The sequence below is a fragment of the Sphaeramia orbicularis genome, chromosome 9 (genome assembly GCF_902148855.1).
Source record: "Sphaeramia orbicularis chromosome 9, fSphaOr1.1, whole genome shotgun sequence".
Taxonomy (NCBI): domain Eukaryota; kingdom Metazoa; phylum Chordata; class Actinopteri; order Kurtiformes; family Apogonidae; genus Sphaeramia; species Sphaeramia orbicularis.
This window is the reverse complement of record NC_043965.1, coordinates 37,493,261-37,513,688: the sequence shown is the minus strand read 5'-3', so window position 1 is coordinate 37,513,688 and position 20,428 is coordinate 37,493,261. Positions and strand designations below refer to the sequence as shown.

General features: G+C 36.6%; 1 protein-coding gene across 2 annotated transcripts in view; it reads right to left on the bottom strand.

Annotated features, from left to right (window-relative positions):
• The window catches only part of sema4c (sema domain, immunoglobulin domain (Ig), transmembrane domain (TM) and short cytoplasmic domain, (semaphorin) 4C), a 130,435-nt gene that overhangs the window by 15,880 nt on the left and 94,127 nt on the right, over positions 1-20,428 (bottom strand). For both annotated transcript variants that reach the window (XM_030143392.1, XM_030143393.1), the window contains 7 exons: positions 19,367-19,521; positions 12,590-12,652; positions 9,999-10,097; positions 9,493-9,589; positions 7,385-7,504; positions 5,096-5,247; positions 501-676 (listed from right to left, as the gene is read on the bottom strand). In XM_030143392.1, coding sequence (XP_029999252.1) covers positions 501-676; positions 5,096-5,247; positions 7,385-7,504; positions 9,493-9,589; positions 9,999-10,097; positions 12,590-12,652; positions 19,367-19,521 — 862 coding nt within the window. The remainder of the gene's footprint in view (positions 1-500; positions 677-5,095; positions 5,248-7,384; positions 7,505-9,492; positions 9,590-9,998; positions 10,098-12,589; positions 12,653-19,366; positions 19,522-20,428) is intronic.

Here is a 20,428-nt window from a genome sequence, read left to right as displayed (position 1 = left end):
AAATTGATCTGTTTTGCAATGGATTAGTTTTCTCTCAATGTCTTTACCTTAGCAACTTAGTTTGAAAACTGTCAAGACAGCAGTCAATAACTTGACAAATGTTAAAGAAGAGGAAAAATCCCAGAAGTTGCATGAATTTCTGCTTCTAGCTTGGTTTTCAATGAAATACCCCCGTTGAAGAGCATAGTCAGTAATATAATTTTTTAATCAATGGAACAAGATTAGGCCCACATGTGGTCCACAAATTACATTCAAGTATACTGGAGTGATATCCAAATAACTCACATTAATATCACTTAAAACCCTACAGTGTTAAATCAAAGGGCCAATTATACAATAAGACAGAGTCCAGTAATTAGAGCTGTCGTATCAGGCTGACCCGTGATTTTAATTAAAGCCCTGGGTCTTCTATGAAGAAGTGACTGGCACACAATTACACCAAAAACTGGGGCTACATTTATTTGCAGATTACAGCTGTTTCTGATGGGTTAGTGACTCACCACTGTGCATGGAAGATGCCGTAGAATGTGGTTCCCCTCCAGTCCTGCCCCGGCAGCGTGAACACGGCCCTCAGGTTGTTGAATGAAACATGTCGCTCAGGGAGGGAACACTCCAGCCGGGCTTTCTGGAAGGTGGTCCACTTCTTCTGCAGGGTTCTGGTACCACCCAGATCCCCCTGAAAGAAGATGAATCAGGTCTTATTAAAGCTCAGGAGATAAGAGGTGTCACCTTCGACTTCTTTTGGTTTTATAGGAGACCCAACTCACTGTTTTCATCCTCTATTTCTATAGATCTGTAATTTCTAACTAAGCTTTTAAAAACAAAAATGAAAGGAAGGAAAATAGACGAGTCATTTATTTTTCATTTCAAAATCCACACACAAAAACCATTTTTCACATGTTGCTGGAACATTCATAAAAGGCTCGATTTTCATTTTCAACTTTCTAAAACGGAAAACCATTTAAGTTTTATTAAACAACTTTTCTATCAACAATAAATGTGTATTATTTATGAAATAAACCATTGTTCTCTAAAAGATGTAGCAAAGGCTACTTTTTGTCATTTTTTTGTTCTATGGATTTCTTTTTTTTTTTTTTTTTTTTTTGGTTTGCTTCGAATATGCAACGAGACAAAGTAATCTTACTTAGTCATTAGAAATAAAACAGGTAGTAAGAAGTCATGGAAGAAAACAAAAAAACCCCAAAACTTACGTACACATATGCATGACTTCATTTGCATATTCGAAAAGGAGTGGGAGAAAGTATAACTTATTTAATCCCACCCCTCATATTCATATTCTTATTAATAGGAATAAAAACATATTCATATTCTTATGAATAGGATTAAAACATCCAAGGCTACAGATCCGTCACTCTGCTTCCATTCTTTGACCCTAAATAACTATAAATCATCATTAGAATGTTTAGAACAAAGTGCTGAAAATGCCAATGTACTGGAATGTAGAGATATGAACTGAATATATTCACACCAACAGTCTGGGGGATGTATGTGACCACTAGAAGGAGTAGTGAGTCTCTCCATGGGGCCTTAGGGATGAGAACGGCTAAAGCCATATTTGGACAGGATTAGTTTTACATAGGTATGTGAGGTAAAGTATTAATTGCCAGAGACTTTACTTCTGTCTGAATGTGCTATGTCAGAAATCATTACCGCACAATGTCAGTAAAGATTACGACTTTTATCCTTCTGTAAAAGGGTCCGGGCAAATGACCCCAGGTAATACTAATCTCGTGCGAATAGACCAGTAGTTAATATGTGTGTGGATATTCCTTCATATTCTGTTTACACGTGGTTTCTCGTGGATTTTCAAGCATAGAGGCTCTTGAAGAAGCACTCAGTTTTCCAGTAGGCAGTCGGACCAGTGCGTGTGTACTGTTGGAATTGGCTTACGACAAACAGAAGCAAAAGAAGGTCGAAAGCACTTATTAGAGGCACGGGACTTCTGATTGCTTTAGGTAAACTAAGCAACGTAGCAGAGTTATGTGGCTGATAAAATAAATAGTAGCAGCTTAATTATCATTATGTTGATGGACAATATTAATATTCTTATCAGGAGGCAATGTCATACGCACATGACGACAGGAGAGGACGGCGCTGTGTGAATGGATTAACCCCTCCCACTTGTGGTAGTTTTACTGATATTTCTTATCCGGTGCGAATCGGCCATTGATATTACCGACGTCCTGTGGTAAAGTGCCCATGTAAAACTAATCCAGTCCGAATAGCGCTAAAGAAACAACTTTTAGAGTCGAGACAAAGTGATAAAGTGATAAAAGCTGGAAGCACTGTTGTTTTCACCACTGGATACAACTCTAAATGAAAAGAATGGAGTTTGATGATGAAATGACAGCTTTTTTTCTACATGTGAGTTTGATTCTGAGGCTTATGTAGGTATAAAGCTATTATGGGATGTTATTATCTTTGCTAAGTTGCCTTTTGTTGATCCATGGTTCAGACTAAACTGTGACAGTTCTGACCTTGTTTGTTCAATTCAAACCAATTCTAACACAAACTGAACAGAAAACAGAGGTGATTTGTGGTTTTACTGTGGCTGTTTTCTGTCTAAAAACAGAACTAAGCTAACAGAGATATAATGTAAACTATCAGTCGATGCAGCCTGTGAAAATTGTAAGACACTATGTTATTTTGACTGACCACCAAAATAAGCATCTTTGAGTTGTAGTTTGAAGAAGAAAACTTGATGATGTGTGAGCTTCATACTTTATTCAGTGAGTGATACAGTCTGTGGATCCATAGTGTTGATTTGTTGGTGGTTTTGGTAATACTAAGCGTGTTCTGGTATGTGACTTTCCCTTGCTGTTGACAGTTTGGAGTATCAATACCATGTACGACCCCTTTTTTTCCTCTAATTTATACTTTGTGTACACACTATATGCTTTTTCATGTTTCAGATGTTTCTATTCACTGCTCCTCTCCCCTTTTGGTTTGGTGCCTGATAGATTAAATACTGATACAGTCACACATGGCACTCGCTGCTATGTGAGGTATAATTTCAACACATCCTTTGCAATTAAGAGGCCTATTTCAGCTGGGCTTGGCCACACTCCTGCCACTGCTATACTGTATTTCATTAGCCCAACATTCACCCCATGGAGGATAAACACCATCTCAGTGTGTATATTCTCTGTATTTATGTAATAATCAGTTCTATTTGAGCTGGCTGACTGAACTGTTTAGGAAAAGCCTCTTATGGAGCATTTAGACTCTAAGATGTTTAAAGCTACTGTTGAAATGTATGATAATGATTCTAATATTATTAAATGCAACAAACATTGCCAATGTATTGATAAATAATTCCTTTATATAGCATTCTGTGGGCTGAAAAGAGCCCCATCTGCCAAATACTTCTTATTCTTATTATCCCCTGTGATTGCTGGAGCTGTAAAAACGGAATTAAAAAAATGTAAATGCTCATATAATAGTTGTGAGAAATAGACATTGGGATGCTGCCGCAATTCAGCAGGATGTGCTGAATTATTCATTGCACTAGTACACATCATGTGTGAGCATCTGTTCCTAATTTAACTCAAAGCACTTTATTGTTCATCACAGTGCAGACAATAAAGGGTACTTCCCATAAAACAGTGTATAACGTACTCTTAATTACACACATATCCTCACAGTGTTAGCAATCTGTCCCTGTTTTGCTCATTGTAATGGTTGCTGACATGATACGGTTACACATGTAGCTGTGACATGACACTAAACGCTCCTCCAAATACTAAAAGGTCACTGAGATGAGACAAAATGAACACGCCGAAGTCTAATGTCTGGGAGAAGAAGACAGTTGATGAAAAGCTTCTCTGACGTCTGTAGCTATAATCGCGGTGCTATATCAAACCTGCTCATTTATCCTAATGAGGCCATTAATTAGGCAAATGGCTGATTAATTCCCAAACTGTTATATGACAGTTTGTGTTCACACAAGACATTGTTAGTAAACTGTGGATGTCTGTCTCTGAAGGTAAACAAAGAAATGCATCTCCATCGACTTTTTAAAGTTAGTTTCATTTTTGATTTTATCACAAGTAACTGATGTGTTTGGAGGATTCTGTTGTTTTTAAAGTGCAATTATCTTCTATATTCCTGTAGAACACAATACAAGAACACAACAATCTATCAGTCTGTTAACAGTTTTGGATGTCTGTGATACATTTTCACTTTATTTCTGTTTTCTTTCATGTGCTTTGGAAGATGAAGACACGGAAATCACTTGAAATTCCATGGCAATAATATAATGGAAACTACTAATAAGTTAAATATCTTTCGCTTTGTGAATAATAAATAATAAATAAATTAACTCAACAATAAGCTGCCCATTGTAGTGTTTTTTCAAGAGAAGTTGCACTGAACATTAGAGAGGAGAACTCATGTTCTTTATCTGTTTTATTCTTAAGATGTTTAAAGAGAATCTAAAAGAATCTTTTCATCTTCTGTGTAACATTCTGTTTCATTCGGCAGTTTGTGTCTCTGGATGAACATCCAACAAAAAACAGAGGGAAGACTATAGCATCTGACCTGGAATAAAGCGTCATGCTGTTAAAATTTTCTTTGTAATCAACATCAGGTTGTTTCCAATGGAATTCAACAGTTTTACAGATGTGTATAGGAGAGACAGGAGACACACACACACACACACACACACACATATATATATATATATATATATATATATATATATATATATATATATATATATATGTATATGTATATAAAACCTGTGCATATGTAACTATAAAACAATTCTACCAGTTGCCTCCTTATATGGCTGTCTGCAATCAGGCGCTCTTGCCCATTATTAGATGCTCAGAGACAGCTGCCAAAACAGCTGGAGAGTAGAGAAAACAGCTGATGGCAAGCCAAGCGTATATGAGATCAAACATACTTTGGGCTTACAAGTATCGCAGTGCATTTTCCAATCATCATTCAAGGATTGAGTTATGCTTTTATCCACTTGATGTTGTTAATAAACCTCCACTGAGAGTCCAGACAGGCAAAGACAGGACCACAGTGACTGCAAGCACAAGGATCTGATGATGAACCCGTGCATTACCTTGCAGACACGAGCTACTCTGGCCACAGTGAGCTCAGTGTCACAGTCCAGCTCCAATGCCCGCTCGCTGAAGAAGAAGTAGATCTTGTCGTCATCCCCTTCCTTACTGCCGCTGCTCTCCCTCACCAGTGCTGAACCCACGAAATCTGGTTCTGCACACACATGCACACACCGGGAAGTATTATCAGAAAGAGTATTTACACATAATGGTAAAGACATGCATCATGAAAAAAAGACAGCCTGAGCCTGGAGGCATTCGCACCGCATACACTCAGGCACACAAATATGACACCTCCATCTCCTTTCCTGACACCCCTTCTCACCTCTCTGTCTATTTTCTATCATCACACTCTCCTTCGCCTCATCTTTCCTCCAGTCATTTCTTGCTCCCCGTCTCTCTGATGCTCCCCATTAATGGTCCATTTTGGGTTTCTCACTTCTGGCCTCCCCGTCTTCCTCAGATTCTCACTGAATCCAGTCCTCATTAGATGTGAATAATGTATTTTTTAAAAGGCAGCCACTTACTTTTGACTGAGGTATCTTAGGGCTTTAAATACTGTATAATGGAAAAGTATGGCTGCCAGGCCATAAAAAGAACAACTGATGGGTGTTACAATGTGAACACTTTACTATTCTAACAAGATATTTTCATGTTATGCCATGTTCACATTAGAACAAGATTATTTTCTTGTTAAAACAAGATATTTTCATGATATTTCTGTCATATTGTGGCATATTTTCCTATTATATAAAGCTGATTTAGTTGTAAAAAAATATATATATTATAATGGGAAAATTTAAAGACTTAACTAGATGATTATTATGTTATAACACAATGATTTCATGTTATAAAAGGATACTTTACATTTTAACAAGATTGTTTTACATTAAACAAAATATGTCCACGTTATAACATGATTTTCCTGTCATAATGAGACAATTTCATGCTATAAAAGGATATTTGTGTGTTGTAATGTCATGTTTATGTTATATGAGGTAATTCTAACATTATAGCATGATCATTTCCATGTACAACAGGATATTTTATATTATAATCTGTGTTCATTTTAAAACAAGATGGCTTCTCATACTATAACAAGACAATTCACATAAAAACAGGATATTTTCATGTCATAACAAAATATGTTACACTTCATGATAAAATGAAGTGTATGTCATAATGTCATACAGATGTATGTCATCACAAGGAACCTTGCTAATACAATAATCTAATCCTGTTTAACTATACACAGATTATCCTGTTATAATGGGAGAGATTTCCTGTTACAGTAACCTAACATATTATTATGAAATCAAGCATTTCATCATATAACATAATTAATACTGTTATGCTGTTAAGTTTGGAGGTCATAATAGCATGAAAACACTTACTGTAATATGAAAAACATATAATATAATATAATAACGTTTCATGCTATAATGTGATACTAACCCACTTATTGTATCCTGGCAGCATTATGCGTCCATAAAATACAGGGTTATTTTTTTTAACACTAAAAATATTCAATGGTTCCCCAGACAGTCATGTTTTCACAAAAAAAAAATCTCAGGAGCAGCTATTTACATTATCATGGGACAGAACAACTTTCCTCTAAAAACCAGCTAATTAATTAATCGGCTGCTTAAATGAAGGTGAGCTAGACTTCCTTGTAGGTGTAGTTTTTAATAAAAGCTCATGTTCAGGGATGAATAATAACTCAGTCCACCTTCGCCTCATCTGTATGTTCCTCTATCCTCCTCCTCGTCCTCTATCTGTTCATCACCAATTCTCATTTTCTTTCATCAGCTATTTTTCCTGCTGTGAGTTCATCCTCCTCTTCTCCTCTGTTCATATCTCTGTGGAGTGGCTCTCCTCCTCTCTGCACTTCCTCCCTCCGAAAGATAACGATCCTTCGCTGTAGCCGTGTTCCGCGCTTCATTTCCTGCAACTCATTTCTTTTTTCTCATTTTTCTCTTGTCCCTTTGCATGTATGTGGTTCTTTATTTTTGATGAAATTGGTTAAAAAGAAGCCAGAGGTGTTATCAACCTCTAATGTGTGTGTGTGTGTTTTTTTTTAAATACGTATTTCATTTGTCAGCACGGCCAGTGTCTGTCTTGGGAAAACTTATAACATGATTTGATGCACAATACTAGGGCTGAAGTGTTTTTTTTTTTTTTTAATTATTATTATTATTATTATTTTCTCCTTTTACTTCCCTCCTTGTCTCTCTTTTTTAGCTGTCACCACATCTGCTTTTGTCTTCCTTTTGCTGTTTTTTTTTTCTTACCATTGAGCCAGGCAGGCAGGTATTCACTCTTCATGCTGTAATGTTGTAAGCCGAGGTTCCTCAGAATGACTGGCTCTGTACCGAGGAAGTTGTTGAGCGTTGCTGAGTACAGCTCCTTATCTGTGCCAACAAAATGCAAACTTTAGTTTAATACTGTTTTTCCAACCACATTTTCAAGTTTAGTACAATGAACGAAGGTCAATGATACAGCGGGGAGACACAAAGACGAATGTGGAATAGCTGTGTGTAGGTTTCTGGGAGGCTGTCCACACTGGAGTGAAGGCAGCGTTCGAACTGAAATTGGACCTCTGGACTTGCAGTGCAACCGTACAGCTACAAAACAGATGGGAAATGCTGCCAGAGCGGTTTGTACAGATTTGATGGACATTTTATGCTTCAGTTTGAGCTGTAAAAACACGGTGCTATTCACTTCTATATTCAGACTGCTGAGACGGAACAGTGGCTGACGGTGTGTATTGAGTCTTGAATGTCAATGGATTTTGCAAACTGTGGAACGCAAACTAAAATGAAATGCAAGATCAGGCCAAATCTGTCATTTTTACTCCTGTTTGAACAGTTGTCAGTCTTTGCACTTTGTACAATGGGGGACCTTCAGTGGTTTTGTGATGGCATGATCCTTTGACTCTTACCGTTTTCCGCCTTTATAAGTCACAGTTTACCTCCTAATGCCTGATCAAACTAAAACTAAACTCAGTGTCCTGACAAACAGGAAGAAAACTCCAAGGCACTGTCTTTAAGCATTAAAATGCCTTTATTCTCATGGCATGGTCATTTATAGACCTAAAAAACACTTCAACACGTTTCGTCTTCAAGCCTTCATCAGGAACTCAAAGTGTTTTGTTCGACTTGATGAAGGCTTGAAGTTGAAACGCATTGAATCCCTTTTTCCACAAAGCACCTCGAACTAATTCTTTTTTGGTCCTAGAAGCATTCCTTCTCATGATTTTTTAAACCCAATGTCCTGTTGACACTCAAACAAGCATTTCCTTCCTCCGTTATAAAACAAATTGTACTTGTCTTTTTACATGGATTCGCTCTAGAACGCAAAAACAACAACAAATGGTACAAATGCTCAAACGAGCCATTGTTGCTGGTGGACTTAAAACTGTGGACACTGAGATTAAAAGATAATATTGTACACAGCAGACACAGAGGCTTCAGTCTGTTGTGAAATTGAGCAGAAACAACAAATTAAGTTATAAACTCAACTTAAAAACTTCGCTTTGAGTTCTCAAAGTGTATTCTATACATTTTACAGATTTCACATGAACACCTGTAAATGTGTGTTCAATAAAATGTGACTTATTCAACTGTATGATATATTTTTAACGTTTCAGATACATTTTCATTACAAAGCAACAATATGCTTGTACAAATTAAGGTGTGATGCCCTAAGTTTCTAAGCTATCATTTTCCTTGTCCACATGGGTACACACAAGGTGTTTTAAGAAATACTCATTTTTAATAACATAAAATGCAATCAACTCATGGACGAGAGGCTAAAACATATTTGTTTTGCCAAATATTTATATTAATGTGAAGAGAACATAAAACTGCATGCACAGTTACATCTGCTGAACTCTGAATCAACTGATCTTGGCCTTGAATGATCTTTCTATGACTGAATTTGTTCTCATTTAATGATATTGTAATGACGGCCTTCAGACTTTAAGACACAATCGACACTGATATCAGCTATCGGCCCAATTATTACTAAACATCTGTATTGGTACAGGCCTAGAATAGCATAAATGGTGCATCCCCTGTTACCGTTCACCACTGTACATAGCGTTTAAGCGTTTATCATTTCTTGATAAATAAATAAATAAATAACTAGAACATCATATATGACAACGAAAATTCTTGAATCTTGAATCCCTAAATAAAGCTAAATAAAAACTAAATGACAACTCATCAGTTCTTTATAAACTAAACTGAATCAAATCCCAAAGCTATAATCTCTTGAATTATAAAATGTGTGTGTTATCTATGGAGTGTATATATATGTGGGATGGACTTAAAAATACACACATTCACATGAATCTTATTTTATCATCTGAGCTTTGAATAAACAAAGTCATACTCACCCACTATCAGCCCAGTGTGGCCTTTGGCAGGGTCATATGGGCATTTCCCTTTCCCATCTTCCAGCGGTGCAGTGTTGAGGGTGAAATAGTCTGCATTCTGCACGTACACACACACAAAAACACATACAGAAAATGAAGAGCACAGGTGGTTCATGGTCAGTATTTATTATGACCCACATGACACAGCTGCAAGCTCTGTCTGTCCGCATATTCAGCCCTCGCCACGGTGTCCTATCGCATCAGTGTCACTTATATGCACACAAACACAAACACACTTATATATATAGATATATATCTATATATATATTTATATACACCACACACACTCCAACTTTCACACATCCAGCTAACCCTGCATGAGGTACTTTTTCCATTGCATTTATTTTTATTTTGTCACACAGTGGTCTTAGCCTCGGGTTAGATGCCAGACATGTCAACTTGACACCTGCCAGCCCTGGCTAGCTGTGACTCACTGTCCAGGGACACACTCACACATGCATACTTACCACATAGGTGCATTTGGGCTGGAAGGCGTAGGTGCCGCAGGTGTAGAGGTGTGTGTGGTTGTAACTCTGCAGGAAACGGATGTAGTTGAAGCATTCGGTCTGGAAAGGACAGATGAGGAATTGTTAGAATGCAGCCTCGTTGTCTATTAAAATCTACTTCACCTTCAAGATTTGCAACTCTCTGATTCCCTTCAAGAGGCTTATATAGCACCATTCTGCTCTTCTGTTTTCTCTGGTGTATTATAACCTGAGCTCTTTTTTCAGTAACTTAGTCCTGACCTGTTCTTTTTTATGGACTGTATATATCAGTTATGCAAAATTAGGGTAGGACAATATATGCTCAGCTTCTTCAAACTCCATTTCGGACATGAGGTGTTGTTGAGGAGCCACAATGAGGAAGTTATACATCGTGTATTTGGTTGGCTTGTTGCCTTCAATATTCTCGTGTGTTCTGTCTAAATTTGTGGTCTCTCTTTGCATTTCGTTCGCCTTTGTATTTTGTTCCTACTTACGTTCAAAATAAAATTTATCATATCATTTCATTTATGGATTGAACTGTTTATATTAATAATTTGAAACCATTTCACCAGTTGATGATATTGTGGGAGGTATCTAAATTTACACATGTATTTAGGGTCCTGTCGAGGGCATTACTAAACAGACAGCTAATTATCTCAATAACCTTTAAATGGAACAAAAAAGCGACAGATTGTCTTCATCCAAAGAATATGTGTGTAATTAAGGGTATAATATATGCAGTGTTTTATGGGAAGTGCCCTTTAATGTCTGCACTGTGACAAACAATAAAGCTCTTTGAATGCAATTGGAAACAGATGCTCACACATGATGTGTACCAGAGCAATGAATAATTCAATGCATCCAGTTGATGTTGCCATTGCAGCAGCAAAACAATATCGGTATCTCACTGCTGCGTTACAATCATTTGCATTTTTTTAAATTCATTTTTACAGCTCCCGCAATCACTGAGGATAATTAGGATGAGATGTGTCTGGCAGACAGGCCTCTTTCAAGCCCACAACTCTGACATAACATAAAGACGCAAATCATTAAATGGATCAGCAGACAGTGTAAACACCATATGGTCATTCTTGCGATGTAAGTAAATATATAGAACCATATGTATGCATGTATTTATGATTGTGCAGATACAGAACTTAAAGAACCCTGCAGCAAAACACGCACTCCTACTTCTGATCACAGCCAATCCAGAAGAAAACCAGGAAACCACTCAAGTTCAACAGGTGAACTTTGAATAAGCATGACATTTTAATAATCTGAAAACACTGGAGCTCCAGCTATGAATATTTTTTATTATTTTCTTTCCCCTTAGAGTTAATTTTACTTTAAATACAGTTGCTACTATTGCGTGGCTGTGAACCATTTCTCTTTTCTCCTTCTGTGCTAAACCACATCAAAATTGACTGTTGGGCAATAAGAGAAGTTTTAGCTCCACTTCCAACAGCTCTGTGCTCCACCATAAAAAATTAAACAAGATGTTCGTGTAAATGAGTAGAACATTATGCAGTATAAACAGAGACTGAAGTGCACAGCTGGGACGAGTTCACAATCCGTTTTTTTTACAAGTCATAGTATGAAATGGAAAATCATCATCCTCAGCAATGCACTGTGATTTAATAAAAGTTTCTCTTTGCTTAACCAATAAAGACCCAAACATCTATCAGCGACCAAAACCATTTACTGATCTGAACTGTTTAATACCTGTTCATCCACCAATCCTATCAATACATGTAAATAATTTATGTAAATGCAGTTTGTTGTCTTTTCATGGTCATCAGATATAACCCATTTGGACGTTCAGAGGCTCCGTAGTGAACGTGGAAACACCGTCATCTTCTACAACATTGATTCACCAGTAAAACCCATGGAGTTGGATCAATGACAATGGATGAAGACGCTTGGTTTATGTTCAGTTAATCATATATTTGACAGAAAAAGTAACTTTCTATTAGGTTTTCTCTACTTTTTGATATAATAACCCTCAAATGTAATCTCAGCATGATGATTAAAGTGCATGATCAGTAAATTAAATATTGGAAAATACCTGATTTTCACTGAAAACATTCAAAATAGAGAGGATAAAACTATAATAAATGGAGGTAAATCACTTAAGAAAGATTAAATAAAGAGAAATGTAATTGGGAACTGCCACAAAAGTAGCACCGGGTCTTTATAGGTTAAAAATAATCAGAAAAAGTAGAACATACTGACAAAAAAAACAAGTGATGTGGAGCTTTTAGATTAGTCTATCATGTCCCAAGCACTGTGATTTGTCCTTTCAAGATAACCAAAATGATAGCATTAGCATCAGCCTTTATTGCATATTAGATTCTCTTTCAGAAACCTATTTGTAACACAACAACTGCTGATCCAAAGCTCCTCTAAAGTTGCTGATCATAAACCCTGCAACACAGATGCACTTCACTGTGTGCTAATGTAATGACTGGACAGTTTCCAGCTTGAAACCCCAGACTGACTTGACAAAATGTAATTGACCAGAGTGAAATGAATAATGCTGCTCTTATAAACTACTGTCCTAAAAGCTCCGATACCTGGTTGTTCTTTCCCTTGGCAACACACTCCCTCTTCTTATCCTGTGGAGCTGGCCAGTCGATCTGAACGAGACAGAGAGAGAAAAACAGATCTGATGTAGTTTCTTAGAATGCACTTACCGGACACATGCTACAAATGTAAAAATGCTCAAATCAGAGTATACATGAATATATCTGTCAATGCTTTTGTACTGATGCCTTAACCAAAGACCAAAGTACAAACACATTTTCAGCTTTGAGTTATGTTTCCAAATTCATGCAAAACATTGCACACTGCTTCTTACATTAGACACTTATTCACATTCGCAAAAATGAAATCTCGTACATTCATTGGGAAAACGCTTCACTTTCTATGGCTTCTCTATCTTTGTGTTCATTGAAATGTGATTAGATGTACTACAGTCTACAGCAGCAAGCTTTCACAGAAGCCTGCATGGAGAAATAGAAATGGTGGAGAAAATACTAAAAACAGCAGTGTTTTTTTATTTGCTTAGGAATAATTGTTGAAACTATATGGGTGCTTCTATGAAACTGGTCCCTAAAAACAGGACATGGGGGCTAAAAATTCAAACCAGATGTAGACTAATGTTATGAAGCAAGTTTGGAAGAACTTTGGGTCTATTTTAAAAATAAATATTTACTGAGATAAAAGAGAAACTATTTTTCAGATAAAACACATTTCTATATTTTTTAAATTTTATTCTTTATACAAAAATCATGGTAAAAAGGACATGAAAATGCTACTGTTTTTTTGAATATCTTTTTATTCTCTCACAGGCACATTTTGGGAATTGAACTAATTATGCAAGGCAGAGTATTTCACAAAAATAGCCCCTGTTGCAAAATCATCTGTGATTTATGTGTTTAAATAGGCAGGTTCTGCATGTAACACCAGTGGACACAATGGATTATGCACAAAACCTGGAACGTGACTGAGATTCACGAAAAACCTGCATGTCCAGATTAGAAAAACCACTAGGATCGTCAAATTTAACACAGTGTCTATATTTAAAGCACTATATAAGACCATTTCAAGCCATGTTTTCCAGATAAAAGGGACTGACACCTATAGGTAGTTTTTCATGTCCCAATTTTGGTCCAATTTTTGGCCCCAATATTATATTAAAAATTCATTTAATTTTGGGATGGCTCAGAGCAAGAGTATGATTTTTTTGTCCTGGAGGGAAATATGTCTACATTTCTCTTTTATTATTGGGTCTAAAAAGCTGGCAAAGTGCCAGATACCAAAATGAATCCAGTTTCATAGAAGCACCCATATGCTAAACACTAACCACCAAACCAACAACACATTTTACACCTCTTATAGTTCTTTTGGTGGTTTTCGAGTCAATACATTGAACACAAACCCTTTTTTAATAAGCACAGAAATCCATCACTATAGACTGATACAATCACCTCTGCTTGTTTTTACCAAGGAGGTTATGTTTTTGCCTGCGTTTGTCTGTCCATCTGTGTGCAAGATAACTCAAAAAGTTATGGACGGATTTGAATGAAAATTTCAGGAAATGTTGATACTGGCACAAGGAACAAATGATTAAATTTTGGGGGTGATCCGGGGGGGGGGGGGGACTGATCTGCCTTGGCAAAGGTCTTGAATGCTTTTGTACTTTTTTATGTTAATACCATTTTCAGTAGTTTTATCATGAAAGTGAAACAGAAGACTTTTATTTTTGAAAAAATGTTACAATACAAGAATTTCTTCAAATATCATGGATATACCCAGCCTTTATTTGAAGGAGGTTTGTATTAGAGGCAGCCCTTTATTTCCAATTTCCTCCTAATTTCCAACTTTATGAACAACAGTCTATTATATGACAGTGTATCCATGTCAGTGAGTTTGAGCTCAAATTTGTGTCTAAAATGTAAGAAACTGTCAGTTAGACGTCTTTCAATCTGCTGCTTCTGAGCACCAAATTAATAACAATGACCTATGTAGATGCTTTTTGTTTCTGTGTTTTACACATTTGCAGGGCTGTTAGGGTATAGGCAAATAAATATTTGAACGCAAAATACGCAGAATATCTGAAGGCACTATATATTACTACACTTGGTGCCTGAAATAGTTTTTCCCCTTTACATAAATAAAGACATTTCCACTATAAATCAATGGCATAACTGAATCATATTCATCAGAATGCAACGAATCATGTTCTATAATCAATATTTCCTCAAATCTTGAACCATTAATGTATAGATGCATATTCTCAACATAAACTATTAAATAACGGGAAAAAAAACATCTGTTTTTTTTTTTTTTAGTACCTGTGGTGCTGTGTCTGTGGACTTCATTTCAGTCCAAACCCAAAGCTTACCTGTGGCTTATATACGCTCTTGGTAAATAAACTGATTATCTCAAAGTGTTTCCACATATGTCATGTATATGCAGAGGCAACTGACAGAATAGAGTATAATGCAGACAGTGTGCATTCAGTTTGACACATTTGGTAAATAAATTAGCTACCAGTGAAAATTGTTTCAGAGACTGAGCTTCAAGAATCATTGATTCAAACATTTAGTTAAAAAAAAACACCAAAATTATATGCATGATGCATTCAACATAGATGTGTTTAGCTTGAAGAGTTGTGTCTCATTGGACCTGTATGTGATGAGTCAAATTCTGCATGTGTAAGCACTTGCAAAACCTATAAATAATGCACAAACTAATGCTTTATTTGCTTGTAATATGGCACATCTTTCCTTGCTGCCATTCTGCACTCTTGACCAGTCTCTACTGTAACTATGGCAACTACCTTTAAAATACATTTTTGTAGGTTTTTTGGTCACAGATACATAATAGCATTAGGCTATAATATTTACTTTGCTGAACCCTTTTGAGGTATAGGTGCTTCTTCTTTAATGCATAAAGCAGCTTTAAATAAACTGTGTGCAAAATTCCAGGTGACTGAAGTAGAAAAAAAAGAAATCTTCAAGCACAAGGGAAAACTACAGTGGGTTTCAGGCTTGGCCAAATTAAACACAGTTCTGGTAGGCAGGAAGCTGTGATTCAGTATTGAACTTCCATTCAGATGGAGCCTCCCAACAGGAAGAGGTTTTTTTAAGAGTGAAAATCTAAATTACAGAGGCTTCACATTCTGATTTTTAGTCTCTAGAATGGCACCAACATCCTAAAAGTCCAGCACAGTAATTAGAAAATAAGAGTGTATACTTCACGTTAATGTTTATTTTTAACCAATGAGCATTTGGTATTATTTACACTTACTAGTTTTATTAATGACTCTGTGACACATGGCTGAACTTTGCTCCGTGGACAGAAGACCGAAATATTAAGTGTGTTTACTCAGAGGTTTCCACACCATTAGAAATAATTACACTGGTCATTACAGGGAGAGAGCTGCAGTAAATTCAGAGTTAAACTCCAATTCCTTAGATTGGATTTAAACCAATGGCAATCAAACAAAGGGTTATTGCTAAATACTCAACTGTGCTGAAGGAGAACTGGAGGAGAGAAACGGCACTAAATAAACTTTTATGTAGTACATTAATACTGGCTTTTAATGGCTACGGACGGAAGAAATGATGCACCTGGTTAGTCACCAAAATTAACTTCAGTGTCATCCAATATTTTACACATCCATTCGATATATGAGTCTAATAAATATTTCCAGTGTTAGTACATTTATTGTTTTACTAAATAGAATACAATCATCATTGCTTTTTCAATTTGTAACATTGATATTTCAGTAGCTTTGTTTACTATTTGTAATTACTGGTGTAAAAATGATTTCAATGCCACCCTCCAGGCCCGGTCTCTGTTTTAATCTCAGATTTTATACGATTAAAATAAAAATTTTAAAAATAAAATAAAACCCCTCGCCCTTTTAGCCACTGTCCACTGAATATGCACTTTTAATTCACAGTGTGTTCATGGTCATTGAAGAAGCAACAACTGATTGACAACTGAACTAATCAGTAAGAACGGTGGCAGTGAAGTGGTGCTTGCAAAGTTAGTAATTGTAATTTATAACCAATGAAATGTGAGGAAAGGACACGATAAAATTAAGAATAAAAACACAGTCTTGAGTTCCTTTTTAATTTGCTGCCAAGGGAACCCTATTAGCTATTCAGTTTCATTATCTTTCAATTGCTCCATATTGATCCTACTAATATTGTAACTGCAATGACAGAATATTGATAAATGCCTCAATACCTTCTGCAATAAATGCTATAAACACCTTCACATTACTACACGTGACCAAATTTAAGAAACAGTCAGTGGACAAATACATTAACTCCTTTTCTATCAGCATCTTTAGATTAGAAAAGAACTAACTAATATTTCAGATTTCTGTACAATAAACACTACATATTGCAGAAAGTCAGTGTGTCTCAGAGCAATACACAATGCAATAAGAAATGAAAATATTTATTTTTGGAAGGAACTCCGTGTAATTACACAGCAGCTTAGTGACTTGGTTTCTTCATTTGCAAGGCACGCGCAAATTCTCTGATGTTTTATCTCACACTGCGTCAGCACAAATACCACAGTCTGCACTTTAATGAATGAATAAAAATAAGACCTTAAAGGGAACATTGTTTCTCACTTGTAGCTGTTATTAAGTCGTGGCTGAAGTTGCAATATCATCTAAAGTGATAGCATAAGCAGATGTATGTGTTAATGTAATGTATTGTATTGTATCATAAATCTTAAAATTCTATTGTATTCTAAAGGAAAAGGTAAGATCCAGTGAAAAGAGGAGAAGACATCGGGCATAAAAAATAATGAAGACAGACAGAAGAAAAGTCGGCAGCCAAGAAATGAGAGTGTCATTTAAAGGAAGGAAAGGTGAACAGGGGTATGAGAATGATGGGCAGATGGCGACAGAGGGGAGGACGATTCCCTCGTCTTCACTCAGTCATTTTTCTGCTTCGGCTTGTTCTATCCACAGTACATTGTACACTGGGGGGATGACAACAGGTGGGCTTATCATTACTGTAAGACTCATAACCCTCACTCTAACAGTCTGTGCTTCTGTTGTGTGCGTGTGTGTGTGTGTGTGTGTGTGTGCATCTTATAACTGTTCATTACAGTGGTAAATCAGATAACAATCCCCAAACCGCCGCAGGCTGCTCACTGCACCTTCATTGGACTGCTGTAATTGTATCGATCGCAATATGGACCAATTATTGCGAGAGCAAGGCAAAACCAGATTGAGTCTCTGAGGGCTTCAAATTGCTATATGTGTGGATATTAGGACAAGTCAAGGGTATTTATAGAGTGCCCTAAACAAACAACTTTACACCAGAGTGCTTTATAGAAAAACAAGATCCGCAAATTAAAAACTGGATAGTGAAAAAAAAAAAAAACACGTTGAATAAGTGCATCATAAACTCTGAGAAACAGGACTAACGCCTGTGCAAGTGTATACCCAAGTGTGTGTGTGTGTGTGTGTGTGTGTGTAAACCTGTTTCCACCCACACATTCACAGTGTTCACAGTGGATATATTTCTGCTGATAGAAGTGAAATACTCCAGCCAATGGCAGCACATATTATCTTAATATTTGGCAGCTTACTCACAACATTTCTCTTGGAGGCTTTTACAGATAACGCAAAATAAAGTAATAACTTGGCAAAATGTCACAAAACACATAAACTGAGTCCAAAATATAATAAAACCTGATAAACCTCTCCTTTAAACATGAACGTAAATTCTGACCTAGAAGATGAGAAGATTAATATGCTTTTATATCTGTGCGTTAAATATCTAGTTAAAGCTAAAGCCAATAAAGACAATTAGCTTAGCTTAAACTGAGCTGAGAAAAACACCTAGCTTAGCTGAAATAGCTGCTAAAAAAGACCCATGTACTTGTAATTCTGAGTTATTTCTACATCCCTTCTAAAGTCTTCACGCAAATCTGTCTGAAAAACTTGTAGTTTTATAACAAGGGAGCTGATATTTCTATAAAATCTGGCTAACATTAGCGATTTCCCCCTGCTTCCATTGTGCAGGGTTAGCTAAAGATAGCTGCAGCTGTGACGGCTAATCTGGTCTTTTATGAGCTGAAAAATGGTTTGTGGGTTTAAAACAAAAGCAGGGCTACTTTCTGTGGGTGGAAAACTTGACATAGAGGCTCAAGGCTTTTAGCTAACAACACCAATTAATATATTTTACAATATTTTTGACCCTTCATGGAGGACATTCTGAAAAAGCTTTAAATTGCTGGACAGTTTGCGCATTATAGCTCCTACAAGGCTTCAACATTTAATAAAAGAAGTACAGCCTAGACCAATAAAAAACCCAAGACGTAGCATGACCCCGTCAACTTTATTATGGTACTTAAGCTCTTTGATTATCTGCCAGAAATTTGTGTGTGTTCTCGAACGTCCTTGAAACCAAAAATGAACCAAAAAGAGAATAAATTAAGGTCAGTCTAAGTTCATAAGCAGCGAAGAAGTGTGACTGAGGCAGAGATTACGCTTGTCTACACTAAGCCCCTGGAATATCAAAATGTATATCATAATTGAATTTAGTGACTTAAATTAAGTATCTGGAATATGTATTTATCTCTGGAGATGATGTCTTTCATTATTAAACCTTCCATTGTGAAGCCCTGTCATCTTAAATCACTTTTTTTTTTTTATGAATCTTAATACAATACGACCGCTTGAATCTTCAGTTTGCATGGCTGTGACACTAAACGTGGTGGTGTTCTCACTGTTTCCTACTTAAATCCATGTTTTTCCATAGTTTTATTCCATTTCTTCATCTAAAATAAGCCTTCACAGTGTGCATTACCTGTGGCCGAAGCTGTCTGCTGATATCGTTGGGGTCCAGTGCAAACAGCGCCTCTCGAGCCCCGACGTACAAAACCCTCTCGTGGTCCGACAGGGTCAACATGCTGTAGTTGAACACTCCTTGGACGGTGAACCTCGCCATGCTGTCCAACACATCTGGATGAAGACACACAGAGAGCAGACACATGGATGCATTAGCAATTATCTGTAAAATATCTCAGACTCGCTTCCAACTGAACTGTTGACAGATTAAAACCCGAGAAGAACATTTCACACCTTGGTGAGATTGTTGAAATGTCTCACATTCTTTGTACCAGTCCACTTTAGCACCTATATCTTAATCATCCGTCCTACGTGTACATGGTTCATCTCACTTCTCTTTTTAACTGTGAAAAGGTGCCCGAAGCAGAACCATACCCCGCTGAATATTTTAGCGCTGTGGTCAGCTAATCTCACCATGTACTCCAACCCCTTTCCTTGTAGATGTACGTGATATAGAGATCAATATATATCAGCAATTAAATTAAAGATTAAATAACTCCACGGTACATAAAACAGACTAATTTCTAATGAAACCCTTCAGAGAATTCCCCTGTACAATCCCCTCCGTCCTGTGTAGCTCTAACATGCATCATTTCGAGCACAGCAGCTTTAAACATACAATATACTTCTTTTGGTCTGTTTTTTTTTTTTTTTTGCTTGTGAAATGGCTTTTAACTTTTAGTAGCCTCTAGTTTTAAAGCTAGTGGAACAAATGTCATCTCATTCCATTTAAGTGGCCACAAGATCCACTTGAACCCATTTACACCCCTGGACTGTTACGGCAAAGCAAAGCAAAGCACCACAGTGCAACTACAATTATGTGCGATATATACACAGTGAAAAACAAGAACATTCTGCGTTTTTTAATAACAGTCAAAAAAAGAAAACAATAAAGTCTTAACTAAGGTAATGGGCAAAGTAAGGCTTCACAGTTCTGAACTATCAGGCCCTAATGTGTTTGCTCAAACTACCCACAGTATCACACTTTGAGATCTGTTGTAAATTATTCTTGCAAGATGGA